Genomic DNA, 17,490 nt, shown 5'->3' with positions numbered 1-17,490 from the left:
TATAAAGTTCTTATATTTAAGTAATTTGCAAAAGTAAATGGAGTGAATGAATAATACACTTTCAGGATGTTTCTCAGCCAAACTTTCACACGGGACTCCTCTTCAGGGTGAGAGGGGCGAAAGAGTTAACCAGGGGGAGGGCGCCAGCACAGGGGCGTAGAGTATAAAACCACCTCAAGAGCGCAAAACAAGAACAGCGTGTGTCTCAGTGAGCCGTACTTTGATATGCTTTGACTTGTTTCCTCCAGCAGGACTCGTCAGAGACGCACGTAAGAAGTCACAGTCTCCGTTTATCTGGGCTCCCGATCCGCAGCAGAATGGACGAAGACTGTTTTTGAACTCGACCTTACTGTGAAGATTTACTTCTTCTTTTTTCAATTACCTGTAGCCTACTTTTTTTTCTCCAGAGGCAGACTCGTCGAGAAACGCGGTGGAAAGCGCAGAATGTGGCCGAAACGAGAAGTGCGTAAAGCGACAGAAGTAGGAGTGAGGAAAAAGTAAAGTGTGAGGCTGAGAATGTGGAGGGGAGACCGGACTGCAACTTTCCTGAGTTTGGAGATCTGAAGAGGGCGCAACAAGAGGGGGAAGAGTTAATACTGCGCGCTGGATCTGCCCTGAAGAGCTTTGTATTTATTGAAAGAATTAAATCTGAGCCAATTTGGTTTAAAAACAATCTTAATGATCAACCAGTTAAAGGGGGTCATCTGAATTCGGGACAATCTCTCAGTTTACGAAGAAACCCCTCTGGATTTAATCTACAACATTTCCCCCCCTCAAAGTATTCGTCTCCCTTCTCTTCGACCCTTTTCCCTTCATCTTTGCAATTGTGATCCCCGAAGTGGCTCCGAAGTGGTGTTGCGGCTCCTCGTCCCCGGCGGATCCGGAGATCGGAGTCTCTGCACCGGGAGGAGGCGGAGTCGGAGCTCCGGTCACACCGCAGGCTCTAAAGAGCGGCCGCGTCAAGAGGATGGTGCGTCTGGCGGCGGAACTGCTGCTGCTCCTGGGACTCCTACTCCTCACCTTACACATCACGGTGCTGCGGAGCACCCCGCTGCCGCAGGGGAACGAGACTGTGAGCCTGGATCAGGACGCGGCACTCTCAGAGGTGAGTGAGCAGACGCTGGAGATGATAGCTGAGGGGGGGTGTCTTCTGGTCACAGATGTGCTTGATAAAACGCTCATATGAGCCTCTGAGTCAGATAACATAAAGCCTCGTTTCCCCTGGAACCCTGTGTGTCTGTGGGGATTGTTGACATACATACAGCTCCCTGGTGTCCCCCCAGGGAGCCGGCAGAGGGACAGGAGGATGAGGCAGGGTCAGAGATCAGCCCCCTGCTTCACCCGCACCTCCCTGTTGTCAGGGGTTAAATGCTAGCTGCAGGCACTCCTCTGTCATCATGTGCTCATCACTGTCAGCCGAGCTTTCAGTGGATGAGGCCGCAGGGTCAGAGCCGAGCCCCTCAAGGTGCCCTCCTCCCCACTTTAACCACTTTTGCCCCAAGGCCTGTTAGTCTGGCATCAAGCCGACTCCTGCCCTGCTGCAGATCACAAATCAAGTCCAATTTATTTAATCTCACTCTCATATAATAGAGTAAGGGGACAGGGGCGGCCCTCTTTTTAAATGACCCTTTTTCACATGTTGGTCCTCTTAATGAACTTGTCTTTATGAAATGTCATTTTAACAGATAACCTGTTTTAACATCAGCACAAACACAAAGACTCCACAAGAGCTTTGAATCCTGACCTGAGGCCTCAGAAGGGTCTGGGATCAGCAGGCTTCTCCAGAGAGTGTCGGCTGCTTTTTGATGTATATTTAGCATGCTCTGTTCATGATAAATACTTCTGCTCACTGGAACTGGTGTCCCTTCATAAACCCCTTTTATTAGGGCTCCACTGGAGGTAAATGAATGGAAAGAATTCACACAGGATGGTGCGGGGGGGTAATTTCTCTTATCTCCTGTATCGCTGCCATCACTGGGTCCATGCAACAGCAGCTCTGTGTTTGGTTGGATATTAGGACTTGCAAAGCTGAGGAAATATTCCAGGAATTTATCGAATATTTGTCAGACAGCCAAATGTTGCAGGATTGGATGAGCAGGATGAGGACGGAGGGAGGGGAGGGGGGAGGGGCTTCTCCTGAGGAGTCGCTGTGAAAATACTAAACACATGCCGCCCATTCCAACCTCAACATCCCTGATGTCCAAAAGGTTTTTGTGATGAAGGAGGTTGATGTTGCCTCGTGTGCCCCATGTGGAGAAAAGCACTGATTCCTCCTCCCCCCCCCCCCCCCCCCCCCCCCCCCCTGCTCATGAATGCTCAGACTATGTGCGGATTTGCTTCACTGGTCAGCCACTGAAGGCCGTGATGTCATCTCTTGGCGGGGCTTGTCACGGCCCAGGGGGTGTTTTGTCGTTTCGAGGTGTCAAATTTAAAAATGCTATTCACAGAATTACAAATGACAGGATGCAGCTCCTCAATGCACCTGAAGAGGAGAGGGGGAAGTGATCGGTCTGAGGCCCTTCATCACCACAGAAGAAGACGAGGAGAAACGGGCTACAAATTCAGAAAAGATTAAATTTAAAAACACAAAAAAGTAACTTGATTTGACATTTGAGGCCCATATAAATCGTTGTGTTTTGTGATCAGTTGATAAGTCTGGATGTGCTTTCTTTTTTTTGGGGGGGGGGGGCTTTTTGTGGCTTTTATTGAGATACAGGACAGAAGATAGAGTTGGAAATCAGGGAGAGAGAGTAGGGAATGACATGCAAGAAAGGAGCCACAGGCTGGAGTCGAACCTGGGTCGCCCGCTTGGAGGACCATAGCCTCCATAAATGGGGCGCACGCACTAACCACTTTGCCACCAGCTTTCTGAGTTTTCAGATTTTAACTTTGCGCTGCTAGAATATTTGTGGCTCGTTCGATTTGTATCTTTTGTTTCTCTGTTGAACTTTTCCCATGCATCTTGTTTCTCCAAATTTTAATCTGTTGGGCTTTTGCAGCTCATTTGTCCCTGATTGCACACCGTATGATGTTTTTATTACATTTCAATGTTGTACTAAATTATTCATCCTAATTTTTAACCACTGGGCTTCTCTTCTTTTTTAAAGGTGCACTATAGGGCGTTTGGTAGAGAAATATGAAAGTTGGAGAAATGTATAGATTCTATGCTATATTCTCATAACTCTAGACTCTAAATTTGGTCCCTGGAACAGTTTGAAGATAAAATGCTACATGAGACGTTATGGTGGGGGGCCCAAAACAAACTCTCCTGGTCGCTTAATTAGTTCAAAACAGAGTTCCAGGGACTCATACTTCCTTTGAATACAGTTTGTGTATTTAGTTCAGAAAATATAGCACAGAATTGTTTCACTTCTCCAACTTTCCAATTTCACTACCAAATCTCCATAGTGCACCTTTAATGCTCATTATGAACGTCTGGTCTGATGTGGTGCAGAGATCTTAAATATCTCAGAATTCCACTTTTTAAACAGCTTTCGTCCCTGAGGGTTCAAACCTGTATCAACCAATCATATCAGCAGGATTAACCGCTGCTAATAAGCCTTTTATACGCTCTGCTCTCTCTTAAGGAGCGGCTGTGGCTCAGTGGGTAGAATCGTCTCTCAACCGGAAGGTTGGGGGTTCGATCCCAAACTCCTGCAGCCACATGTCCAATGTGTCCTTTGGCACTTAAACCCAAGTTGCTCCTGCTGCTTTGTCGGTGGTGTGTGAATGGATGAGTTAATACTGACTGACTCTTTACTCAGCAGCCTCTACCATCAGTGTGTGAATGGATGAGTTAATACTGACTGACTCTTTACTCAGCAGCCTCTACCATCAGTGTGTGAATGGATGAGTTAATACTGATGGACTCTTTACTCAGCAGCCTCTACCATCACTGTGTGAATGTTTAAGTGTGACCTGTGGTGTAAAATAATTTTGAGGAGTCAGAAGACTAGAAAATAAATATACAAGCTCAAGAACATTTACATTTAAGCCTCCAGTGAGTTGAAATATTTCAGCGATATCGCTCCTGTTGAAAGATCCTTCTCAGAGTGGCGCCATTTTTTTTTCATCTTAAATGAAAAATTCAACAAAAAGTTGACGACTGAAACGTCCCAAGAGGTTCCGTTTGAAGCATTTATTTCGTTAATATCGTGATTTTCTGACTCTGATCCTGTAAATAAACACATCCATACACCCGGTGTGTGATGTGTGACGGGAGAGGGGGGGGAGGGGGGAGGGGGGATCGTTTTCTCCTCCACCTTCACTCGTGTGGAGCTGAAAGGCATCTGGCACAATGTGCACCGCCTTCATTTCCTGCCAGCCTCCCCGGGGGGAAGGACCCCTGAGCTGCTCCCAATTGAAAATGGAGTCATGCCCCTTTAAGCAGCTCGCACAAAGTGAAAGACGGGGGAAGCGGGAAAAGAAGAAGCGATACTGTGAGGAAGGGGGGGGGCTGTGAAGGGGGTAGCTTGTGTGTGCAAGTGTTCATTCATTGCTTTGGAGGGTGTGGTGGTGGTGGTGGGGGGGGGGGGGGGGGGGGGGGGGGGGTGACATCCTGGGAGGCCCCCCAGATGAACGGAGGAATGGCGTGTCACTTTTGATCTCCAAATTAAAGCGTGCTCTTCGTTGGAGGAAGATCTCAGATGAGCGCCAGAGACTGTGGAGCGGCTCGCCATCAAAGGAGAGCGCGGCTGATGTCACTTTTAAATGAGTTTGTTCACTTTGTTCAAGGGTCAGCGTGGCGTTGCAGCAGCTCTGCGTGCATTCTAACGTCCTCTAGTTTGAATCTAACTTTTTAAATTCAGGGCGGAGTTTAAGGTGTTGCACCAGGAGTTACACCACAAATCCCACAACTCGCTCCTAGTAGGTGTGACGTCCTCCATTAAATTTGGTTGCCATGGTGATGGCGTTTGAAAGGTGGGAGAAGTTGGAGGATGAGGAGGAGCAGAGAGTTTTAGCGGGTGTTTGCCGTCAGCAGTGTGATCTCCATGATCGATCACATCCCTCAGAAAGTGTTTGATGACTTTGATCTGTACTCGAGACTTGAGCGAGATTACGGTTAAGATGATCAGGTGAGAGTTTGTCCATATGATGAACGCCATCACCGCAAAAAATGTACAGTGAACACGCCCACTACCATCAATAAGTAGACTGTAAACAATAGATACAGAGAACCTTCATTTATGGCAGTGAAGTCTTCATCGCAGCGCCCTCAGGGTCGAATGTGACCTCTGACCTTTGCTGCATGTCTTAAAAAAAATGCCTCAAGAAGGGGAATACTTCGTACTAAGAGGTAGATTACTCCAGAGCTCGGGGCAGTGACAGAATCGCCCTTTCCCTTCCCCGCCCCCAAAGTCATGACGAACATTTTCCAGCGCTCTCAGACATTTTATAGACTTCATGAGAAAAGTAATCAGCAGTTGACCAATCACGAAAATAATTGTTAGTTGCAGCCAGGGGCGTGTCCAGAGCAAAGCCAAGGGCTGGCATGGGCCCCCTTTGAAATCTTATTGGCCACCCCAGGTGTCACCCCCAAAATCCCTAACTATGATTGGCTATTCGCCTTCCCAGAGGCGGGGCTTTAAATCCTGACTTTGGACGTACATTTTGTTTTGAGTCCTTGAGACGATGAACATGTTGCCGTTATCTTGTGTTTCTTAAAAGTCGATGAGATGAGTGCCGACAATAAATACTTAATTCATGTGTGTGCACACAAACTTCAGGCCCCCCTTGCACAAAGTGGGCACCCCTGTTGGGCCACCCCAGTCTGAAAAGTCTGGACACGCCCCTGGCTGCAGCCCAGGAGGAATTTCCTTCAATGACTGTTTATGTGAATGGAAACACGTCACAGTCCGACGGTGGGAAACTGCAGTGAATGCCTGTCCTCGGTAGCTGTGATGTTTTGGCTCCAGATTTGAAAATGACTGTTTGCAGCATCAGAAGAATAAAAACTGTGAATGTTTGGACGGGACGAGCAGCTTGTGTGGTCTGCAGTCCAAAGCAGAGGAAGAGATCAAACACACATTAATGCAGCGTAGTTATTTAGTGTTCTCATTGTGACTGAAGCTGAGGGGTGTTGTTGTGTCGGCCCCCGCTCCCTCTGTGCGGCTTAATTACAGCCGCTGAGTGACTTCAGAAGGCCTGGGGAACATGAAAGACGAGGTTATCACGCGGACGTCTCAAAGGGTAACAAGCGGCCGTGATGGACCCAGAGAGGCTCCTGTGATGTTCACATTTAAAAACGATGTTTAAATGACCTTTTTCTGTAATCGCTCGGTTATGGGAAACACATTTGTGGTTGGAAGTGGGAACTTATTTCTGCCTCATATTTTATGATTTGGAGCATAAATTCTCATTAAGAATTCGTCATCTTATCTACAATAAAAAAAATAACCTCTCTCCCTCTGGTATTTGGTGGCTGAAGGGGAAACGCAGAACACTCTGGTCTTTCTCCTCTTAATGACGGGAAGTCGTGTAATCACAGTCGATTAAAACATGAAGACATGTTGATGTGAAAGTTTGTCGTTTCTGTGAAAGGCATCATGTGTCTGTTGTCAGCTCGCGGTGTTGTTAAAGTTGTTTATCAGATTGAGTTCTTTCCAACAGATGACTTTTTGAAGATTGTTTTCTTGATTTTTAAAAAGTGGTTAAAGTGAAGATCATATCGCCCATCTCGTCTCCCTTTGCTGATGAAATAAAGACTGTGAAATAAAAATATTCCCGCACAGTACTCTTTCTGTCATATAACGTTCAGAGGGATCGAGACGTTGTGATTTTTTCTAATAAATTGGAGATGCAGAGAAAGAGAAGTGTGCAACAAGCCTGCAGGATTTTACACTCATGCATCAGCTTAAATTTTAAACACCGGAGGGTTGTTGCCTCGTCTTCCTGTGATGATGAGTACATTTCATTTGTTTTCTGGAGGTCTCAACTTATTATCTTTTGACCTTGGGATGTCACATGGAAATTAGCGTTTTTAGAATAGAATAGAATGACTTTATTGATTCCAAACTGGGAAATTGTGGTGTTACAGCAGCAGGTTATCAGAGCAAATAAAACAATATAAGAATAGATACATAAATAAGCACTTAGAATATCAAAAATAAGAATAGGAAGAGATTTATACATCAAGGATTTAACTTAACATTCCTACTGGTTTAAAAAAAATGAAAAAGTAAATACAACATTTATTCAGGCTTGTCAACTGAATGTAATTTTATCTCGAGTTAAAAAGAATTCACCTCGGAATCAATAAAGAATCCTAAACCAATCCATTTCAAGAAGATTGTTCTAGGAACTACACGGTGCCGGACCCCCCCTCGGCCTGTTTGATGGCCACGTCTGGCCCATGTATTTGAATCACAAGAACATCAACCCAAATGTACTCGTGATCACAGAAAAACAGGGTCAAATAACCTCTATGGATGTTTCTCCGCTGAGGGCTTTTGTAAATTGTCAGAGCCTAAAGCTGCATGGATTTTTTCATGGAGGTTCTCGGGCTTTTTCAGTCTCCCAACATTCATCTCTCACCCACTAGTGGCCTTTTTAAGACTCCCCTTAAAACATATTTATAAAGTTAAACTGAATAAGAATCTAAGAGAGGCCGTCTGACAGCTGAGCAGAAACTCGTATCGCTCTCTGAGAGTGCATTAATGAACGTCTCTGCAGCTTCTTCCTCCCTCTGCGTCTGACTTTTAGTTACATGTACATTTATAATCCGTCCCTCCCTCGCTGTGCAGCTCCATTTACAGCGTCCATAATGTCCCAGAGTGCACCTTGGCCGGACACAAACAGCTCCGTTGGGGGCTTTTATGCCCACCACAATGTGGCTGAGCTGACACTTTGTCTGTGACTGGCCACCGCAGCCGCTCGGAGCTGCTGCCATATTCTCAGGCCTCCGGCGCGGCCACAAAAACACAGGGGAGGGTTAGAAACGGGACATGAAGAAAGAAAACAAGCAGCGTGATTGATGGCTTCCTTTGATCTTATTTTCTGCCACCCCCAGAACGGATGATTGCCGACTACTTACGGCTGTCTGTCCAATTGAGGAATAATTGTTCCTTCTGTGCATACCTGACAGGGGACATATGCCTCAACTGTCCTTCAGGGACGGATTTACAACCCCCCCACCCCCCGTCCTGTCAGAGGACCAAATGTTTTTCTGTCTGCGACGAGGCAGATGTAATTATTTTGCAATGTTTGCTTCGGTTTCTGTGTATAGCTCTTAGAGCGGGAAAACCATCAGTCCTACATTTCTCCCAGGCAGCAGCAGAACATGCTAAAAATGTCCACATCATATAACCATGGTGAAGAGGCAGCGTCCCTCTGTCAGTTAAAAATATACAGTCTAGCTGTGACTCTGGATGTGAACGCTCGCTGTAGACGGGTTTGTATTTTTGTAGAAGCAGACAGACGCACAGCGGTGCACACAGTGGCTCCTACATTCTGGGCTCCGGCTCGTCCAAAAGTCCTGTCCTGTCCGCACGATTTATGACAGAGGTCACGGCCACGTGGACCTCCATGTCAACATGAGGGATCAATCAAATGTTACTGCTGAGTGTGCAGGCCGGGGAGATGCAGAGTGACAGACAGCGACCTGAGTCTTCACCCCTCCTAAAAATCACCATTTTTAAAGATCTGTCGCCGGTTTCTCTAAATCTAAATGCCTGTGATGAAGGAGTGTGCAATCAGATAGACAGACTGAATATGAGGCCAACATGCTCTACTTTGCAAAAGTGTATTTATCTGATTCTAGTCACACGTCTCTCCGCTGTTCATCTCCCTCCACCCGCTCCCAGTTACTGCTCACATCAAATTTAAATCTGCTGCTCGCTTACAAAACAGACACAGAAACGTCTCCTCCTCACTTTACCTCTCTGATCCAGGTCTACACTCCCTCCCCCCACTACGCTCTGCCAATGAAAGGCGTCTGATCCAACCTTCACAACAGGGTCCTAAGACGCTGACTAGACTCTTCTCCTCTGTCGCCCCCCGGTGGTGGAACCAACTACCAAACTCCATGTGATCTGCAGAGTCCCTCTGCACCTTTAAGAAAAAGATAAAGACCCAGCTCGTTTTTAACACTTCTGGCCTTCATGATGATGATATTTAAGATGGTTTCTATACTGATTAGAGCTCTCAAGAACAGCTGTCCATGTTGTGCTTTGCCTCTGGTCACTTCCTGTCAGCACCTGTGTGTCCAATCAGACTAAAAGCTGATCGTTTGCTCTTCCTGACGTTGTTTCCTCCTCTTTAGATCCTTGAGTGCGTCTGCTAAATAAATTGTAGAGTTGTATCATAAACCAGATTCCACCAGTGATGCCATGTTTTCTGTTCCAACTATGAAATTGACCACATATTTCAGGGTCAAATTTCAAACCTTTGGGTTAAACTTTGAAGCAGCTAGTGAGCTTTTAGTTTGTGAGGTCACTAGTGAGTGAATCCAATCTGGTGGATTTTAAGAGGTGATGATGTAAATGTTCTGTAAGTCTCTTCATGTTGTTGTTGTCTCGTCTTATTGTTAGAAATCAAAAACAAAACAAATTCCTTGCAAACCAACGATTCTGATTCTGAATGCACAAATACTAACTGACTGTTCTTTCTCTCGTTTGCAGAACAATATAAATGAGAAGAGCAGCTCCTCAGCCGAGCTGGCTCCTGAAGACCGGAGATCTGGTCCTGAACACCGGCTGACCCACCGGCCCGCCACCCTCCCCTGGTCGCAGGGCGGCAACGTGCACCGAGACGGCCCGGGCGCTTTCCTCCTCGACCTGCACAACTTCCCCGACCTCTCCAAAGCCGATATCAACGGACAGAACCCCAACATACAGGTGAGTCATGTGATGCTTTCACTCTCTCATGGCTACTCATGCACAGCAGACAGGAAGAGCAAACAGGAAGCGGGAGAACAGTTTGGTGAACATCACTGCCCCCTCCCCCCCCCCCCCCCCGCTTCCTTCTCCCTCTGTGTCCTTTCACACTTCCTGACTCGTAGAAAAGCTTCAGATAGACAGTGAGGCCGCACGTCCGTCATCATGACAGCTGAATGGCACACGCTAACCAGCGACGCTTCGCTTCTAACCCCATGTGCATGAAGACAGACGACAGCTTATGGAAATGTGCGGTCGAAACCCCTCGCAGATGGCCGAGCAAACCGCTGCCATGTTTAAATCATTCTGCTGTCTGATCCAGCGAGGGGGGGTCTCTCCGTTTCTGAGAGCATCAGCGCTCTAAATCCGAGCAGGAACAAAGTGTATTAACATCTCAAGATGTGGGAAGAGAGCGGAGCAACCGATTGAGCAAGGGCGTGAGGCTGTGGGAGAAGAGGGGGGAGGGGGGGTGTCTTTGATCCTGGGATTCATCTGGCTTTCATGGTCTGGAGGAGGCTGAGTAGCCCTTTGAACTTTGTGTTTAGGTGGAGAGAGCCCAAGAGGTGGGAGGGCGAGTGTGGGGCAGGGGGTGAGGGTCCCCCCCCCCCATCTGGGAGGCACATGTGTGAGGACAGAGAGGGGGGAGGGGGGGTTTGTGTGTAGGGGCATCGGTGGATGTCACTGAAAGGCACCAGATTTTGTTATCTGTCAGAAAATGCTGCAAAAGGTTTTTGGGTTATGAATCTATTTGGGCTTTAAAGGGACAGTTTGTTCTTCTTTTAAGGAGGATTTCAGATTCTCTTCAATCGAGATCGATCACAAACTAAAGAGGCGGTCAGCACGGTGCGTATTTGGAGAAGTTAAGACTCAGAATCAAAGCGTAGTGCAGCTGTGGACAGGGCATGGAGCAAAACATACTGAAGCCACTTCAGGAAAGCAAATACTGTTCCCCACTTCACCTGGCAGGCCAAGCGCTCTTTCCCTTGGCGCTTTTTTCTTCCAGCAAAAACTGTATTCAGCTGTTCAGTTGAAAAAGAGCTGTGGAGAGAGAAACCAAATTTCCACCGACATTTCACTTCATTCTGTTGATGGTAGTGGACTAAGAAAGGAATACTATATCTGCTCTGAATAAAGTAGCGCTGTGCAGATTGTAATTCCTCAACAGCACCGTAACAAAGTCCTTACAGCTTTGTAGGAACACATCTAGCATCAGCGCTCAGGCTTCGTCCTTTAAAAACATGTTGTGATCCATTCTGCAGTGATTCTAACTAACTTTAAAGGTGACATATCCTCCTCCTCTTCTTCAGTGTAAATAGGTCCCAGAGCTCCTCAAAACATGTGTGTGAAGTTTCTTGTTCTAAATCCACTCTGATCCTGTATTTGATCATGTCTATAAACCCCTCTATTTCAGCCCTGCTCAGAACAGGCTGTTTCTGTGTCTGTACCTTTAAATATGTAAATGAGCTGTGTCTGACCACGCCCCCTCTCTTGAAGGGCTCAGGTGTACTTGGTCTTTCTCGCTCCATGTCCTATTGTTTACGGTGAGAAGGCAGACTCAGAGGGCAGAACAAACACCTAGCTGTGGGAGTGTCACCCACCTGGGGGAGGGGCTACTGCCCTTTGTGATGTCATGAAGGGAAAATCTCCAAACGACCTGTTTGAGCACACATTTTCTGAAAAGTGGAGACGGAGAGGATGGACTTTTCTCATCATTGGAGGGTTTGTAGACTAGAGACACATGTTAGAGGAACATGGAGAAGAGGATTTTACAGAATATGTGAACTAAAAGAGAGACATACATTTTTTTCAGGCGGGATTTAGTAACCTCAAATAATCTCTCCCTTTAAACTGATTTTGTTTTTTCATGCAGGTGACCATCGAAGTGGTGGACGGACTGGAGGGCCACGAGCCAGAAAAAGGGCTCCGTAAGGAAAGCAAACCCAGCTGGGCGTCTCCTAACTGGAGGAACTGGTGGCCTCGCTCTTCTTCCCCATCCTCCTCCTCCACCACCACCCGTCAGACCGAGGACGGCGATCGATCCTATGGGAGCAACAGCGAGGACAGCAACTTCCTCCGGCCGTCTGCTGACTGGGACAGGAGAGGAGGCGTGGGGGGAGGAAGCAAGACTCAGAGTGAATATGGTGAGAACAAGAATATTCAGCATGGGCTCTTTTTTTTTTAGCGCCGTTCCACACAGATGGTCGCAATCTGTAATTTGCAGATTTGCTGATTTAAGCTGTCACCATAATAAGTGCAGTCATCCCAGGCGAGCCCCCCTGATTGAAGCCTTTAACACTCTTTTATGAGACAGATTCCTCTGCGGTGTGCAGCGCGCTACGTGACGCAGTTTAAAAAAAAAACGCCTCAATACATCAAAGTTCAAGCGGCAGGAATGAGGCCAGGAGCGCCGCTCTGCTGCCACGCCGTCCTCAACAACAAGCCTCCAAAAGTTACCCCACAGATAAATCTGCAGAGGAAGAATTTACGCTCTCTGTCATACAGTGTGTGTGTGTGTGTGTGTGTGTGTGTGTGTGTGTGTGTGTGTGTGCGTGTGTGTGCGTCTGGCCCGTGTTGTAGCATGCCCCAAACCAACATGGTGCAGCAGGAATGTGTGTGCTGTGGTGAATGTCATTTTATCCACTGCAGCGAGAAGAACGTCCACTTTATTACCTTTTTCTGGTGTTTTATGTATTTTGGGTTATCGCTGTGGTCAGCTTTATTTCAGACCACACGGGAATATCTGATCATCATCACCGTCCTGGTTTGAAACCTAATGATCATATTTGTGGACAGGCAGGGAGGCATCCATCACAACTCAGTGATACCACGATGTCATCTGTGGTCTGAGAGGAGGTCATTATCAACGTTTTCTAAATCCTGGCTTCTCTCTCCGAGCGGCCACCGGCCCCTTCGCCCTCATGGAAGGGGGGGATGCGGATATCTGGCCTGTATTCATACAAAATGCTCATAATGAGGGGCAGATGGCAGCAGGGGGGGGTGTATAGGAAGGATTGGAGCCCGGCCAGAAATACTTCCATCCCAACATGCCCACATTAATCCTCCTCATTGATGGAGAGCTGCTTTCAAGATGTGTGTGTGTTCGCGGTCGGAGGAGGAGGAGGAGCCTGCTGTAACCGTTTCCATGTATTCCCATCACACTGATGTGCTCAATGATAATTGGAGTTAAGAGGATTTCTTGCTTTTTCACTTCCCATTTACGAACCGATGAATCACAGATACAGGAACCCGATGGTGTCCTGTGTGCCGCTGCGCCTGGAGAGAAGAAAGTGTTCACCTCCTGGGGGGGGGGGGGGGGGTCATTGGTGCTTTGGGTTGAAAACAGGAAAGGTCTGAAAACAGGTTCAAGAGTGCAATTTTGGGGCGTTGGTGGCACAGTGGTTGTGCTGTAGTCCTCCAAGCGGGTGGTCATTCCCCATTCACTCTCTCTCCCTGATTTCTGATTCCATCCACTGTCCCATCTCTCCATTAAAGGCACAAAAATAAATCTTTAAAGTCTTTATGTGATTTTCACACTTTAATGTATAACTCAAGTATCTCCTCTGAAAATAACTCTGTGAGTCATGACTGTCTACAATGGGTGTAACACCCGAGTCCCACTGTCTGTGATGTTTTCAGAGTTTTCAGAGTCCTATCTTCACTTTGTTTACATCGCCAGGACAGCCGGCTGACTCCTCCCCTTGTGTATAAAAGTTGTTTAATTGAGGGACTAGAGAAAAGCTATGTTCAACAAGCTGCTTCTTTAGTTAATAAATAAACTTCTTCAGTCAGCGACCACAAGCTGAATCTCCTTCTCCATCTCGATGAGTAATAAGCTCATTGATGAATGAGCCGCGGGCACAGAACAAAACACTCAGAGGAGTTTCTGTTTGACAAACCTCTCGTGGTCAGCAGCAGACGCTCGACAAACGGTGGCTCCACGATATCAATACAGTCTAAAGGGAAACTATCGGCTGTGAAGTCTCTGTCAGATCTCTTTGTTGATTTGTTCAAAGTTTCTCTTCATGACTTTTCTAAACGAGCTCACAACGACTTTAACATGTCAAACGCAGTCGCTGCATGTGTGTGTGTTCGTCTGTCAACGGGCTTGTGTGGTATCTGCTTTGAGGGGTCAAAGTCAAAGACAACTTTGAGCTCCCCCCGCCCCCTCCCCCCTCCCCCTCTTATTATTAGTGAGGCACGCTAACGGGCCTGAGTAAGTTCAGCATGTGGCCTGCATCAGAGCTGACGACCTCTCTCTCTCTCTTTGACTCTGACAGATTACATGGACGGAGAGGGCGACTGGAGTAACTGGACGTCTTGCAGTGTCACCTGTGGAAACGGAAACCAGAAGAGAACACGGTCGTGTGGTTACGCCTGCACGGCCACCGAGTCCAGGACCTGTGACATGCCCAACTGCCCAGGTACAGACTTTAGACCAGAGAGGACATAAAAAAACTTGAGGGGAAGTATATTAAAAATAGTTACAGAGTTGATGTAACTTCTTCTGATCCAATCGTTCATCTCTCTCAAAGGAATCGAAGACGCCTTTAGGACCGCGGCGACTGAAGTGAGCCTGTTAGCTGGAACAGACGAATTCAACGCCACAGAGCTCTTCGGTGTCGGTAAGAATCTGCTCTGCTCTTGTCTCATTTCTTCCTCCATCAAAGACAGTTCATCCATCTGGCAGCAGCGCTCCCCCTCACACACTTTGCATTCCTCCGGCTCGGCCTGCGCCCCATTACTGTGCAGAGATGAAAATGTTGCAGCAAGACAGGAAGAGCCTCAGAGTGCAGCTGCTCGCTCTCTCTCTGTCCTAGCCAACCCAGTAAACACGCCGACTTTCATGTTACACATCACAGCTTCTAGTGGCTTCAGTGTTTTAAAGACAGAGAGAGAGAGAAAGTGAAATTAGAGTCCCACACTCACCGGAAGGGAAAACAAGTCATTGCTTTCCATCGACTTGAGAATCAGAATCCGATTTATTGTCCAGGTATGTTTACACACACAATGAGTTTAACTTCAGTGAACTGTGCTCTCTTATGTACAGGTACAACATCAAATATCAACAATAAACAGAATAAGAAAAGACTAATATTTACATGACTAAATATGAAACAGTGCAGTGGTGAATAGTGCAAAAGATGCTGAAGTAACATGAGAAGTAAAATGCAGTTATGTGACAGATGGGTCAATTAAGATGTCAATTACAGTATTTACATAAATAAGTGTGCGTGTATTGATCATTTAAATTAAATAATATATATATATATATATATATATATATACATATATGTATATTCACAGTGACAGACTTTGAGTCACTCTGTCCCCTTGTCATCTTCATCCTTCATCAAATGACAGACAATGAACTCAAAGCTTTTGTGTGAATATGAACGTAAAGAACCCAGAACAAAGTTTCTAAGGTGTGTACTTTTTTAAGACAAAGCGGAAAAAGAAACAAAGAATTTGCATGAGGAATGTTGAAAGTGTGGGAGTTCTGCACCCACATATTTCAGCCGCAGTGTTGCAGAAAGTGATGCTAAGCTAAGCAAAGCGAGGCCAGGTTTGATCTCTTACCTGATGCAAATACCAAAAAGTGTTTCACTTTTGGCTGTGCTCCAAGAAAAAAACAGATACAGAGATATGCTGCTAAAATAGAGCTAAAGAAAAAAGTAACATATAGCATGTTTAGCTAGCCTCAGGTGTTTTCTGAATACATCAGCACTTCCTGCGTTGTGGTGCAGATTCTTCTCTTTCTCTGTTTGGATGAAAATGTAGAATTCATAAAAATGATTTCATTTCTTCCAGACACGGACAGCTGCGAGCGCTGGATGAACTGCAAGAGCGACTTCCTGAAGAAGTACATGACCAAAGTGGCCAACGACCTCCCCAGCTGCCCCTGCTCTTACCCGACCGAGGTGGCATACAGCACGGCGGACGTGCACGACCCGCTCACCCGCCGCGACTTCCGCTGGAAGGACGCCAGCGGCCCCAAAGAGAAGCTGGAGATCTACAAGCCGACGGCGCGTTACTGCATCCGCTCCATGCTGACGCTGGAGTCCACCACGCTGGCGGCGCAGCACTGTTGCTACGACGACAGCATGAAGCTCATCACGCGCGGCAAAGGGGCCGGCACGCCGAACCTCATCAGCACCGAGTTCTCGGCCGACCTGCACTACAAGGTGGACATCCTGCCGTGGATCGTCTGCAAAGGAGACTGGAGCCGCTACAACCAGGCAAGACCGCCCAACAACGGGCAGAAGTGTCCCGAGAACCCGCAGGACGACGACTACTACAAACAGTTTGAGGAGGCGAGGGAGTTCTAGATGGCGAGGAGGAAACACACTGCTTAAATATTCAGCTCTCAGAAAGAGGCTGGAACCATTTTTCATATCAAGAACTTTGAGGGACAAAGACTCACGCTCCTCTGAACCAAGAGGACTAAAAAACCCACAGAGTCAGAACGCTCACTTTCTCACCAGGAACTTTTCTGGACTTTCCTGAAACATCCAGAACGAAACTGTTGCTTTGATTTTCTAATTTTATAAAAACATGCCTCTAAAAAAAGAACGGTCTGTCGGTAACTATAACTCTTTATGATCCACTCACTAAAGGGAGTTTTTATTCTTAAAAAAAAAGGGAACTTTGTTATCTAGAAATGTTTGGATCGTGTTTGTCTTATTCTGTGAATCTGATCGACCTCTGGGGATAGAATAAAACGATCCTTCAGGAATGTGTTAGTGTGAGGGCAGACGGGATAAAGAACGGGGTCATCCCTTTTTATTTCCATTTCTGCAGAGTATCCAGGTTGTCATGTACGCTTGTGAGTTTATTTAGCATGCACATTCTTTTAATTGTTACCGCTGATTTACATCCGAGTCACCTCGTGTCTGTGACGCAGATCATTGTAAAAAAATCCTGCATTATTTTTGTAAAGTATTTATTAAGTTGTAGCTGTGACTGTGGTTTCTGATTCTCTAGTGACTGAATGCTAACCTTGAGAGTCCTCTCGAGCTCAAACTCTGCTCCGTCTCTCAAGTGAGGATTTCACTTAGTGTAAAAAAGAATGTGTGGATTTATGTGTATGGAAAGATTGTTGAGATATTAAGTCTATAAATAAATCTTTGTCTGGATTTCAAACTCTATCCACTGTCCTATTAATCAAATAGAACCATAAAGGGCCCCCCCAAAAAACCTTTAAAGGTCCCATTCTATTAAATCCTCTTCTCCATGTTCCTCTAACTCTCTAGTGTCTCTAGTCCATCTACAAACCCTCCAATGATGAGAAAAGTCCATCCTCTCCGTCTTCTGCCTGCTCCACTTTTCAGAAAATGTGTGCTCAAACAGGTCATTTGGAGATTTTCCCTTCATGACATCACAAAGGGCAGTAGCCCCTCCCCCAGGTGGGTGACACTCCCACAGCTAGGTGTTTGTTCTGACCTCTGAGTCTGCCTTCTCACTGCAAACAATAGGACATGGAGCGAGAAAGCACCGAGTACACCCAAGCCCTTCCAGAGAGGGGGCGTGGTCAGACACAGCTCATTTACATATTTAAAGGTACAGACACAGAAACAGCCTGTTCTGAGCAGGGCTGAAATAGAGGGGTTTATAGACATGA

At 46.6% G+C, this 17,490-nt stretch overlaps 1 protein-coding gene across 1 annotated transcript; it reads left to right on the top strand.

The window, feature by feature from the left end:
- The first annotated feature begins 184 nt into the window (after nt 1-184).
- ism1 (isthmin 1) lies at nt 185-17,017 on the top strand. The gene is made up of 6 exons (XM_020655596.3): nt 185-1,105; nt 9,618-9,833; nt 11,743-12,013; nt 14,150-14,293; nt 14,405-14,494; nt 15,681-17,017. Exons 1-6 carry the CDS (start codon nt 968-970, stop codon nt 16,196-16,198), a joined length of 1,377 nt encoding a protein of 458 aa, XP_020511252.1. The 5' UTR covers nt 185-967; the 3' UTR covers nt 16,199-17,017.
- The last annotated feature ends 473 nt before the right edge of the window (nt 17,018-17,490 follow it).

This window comes from Labrus bergylta, chromosome 10, assembly GCF_963930695.1.
Source record: "Labrus bergylta chromosome 10, fLabBer1.1, whole genome shotgun sequence".
NCBI lineage: Eukaryota > Metazoa > Chordata > Actinopteri > Labriformes > Labridae > Labrus > Labrus bergylta.
This window is presented reverse-complemented; position numbering and strand designations above follow the sequence as displayed.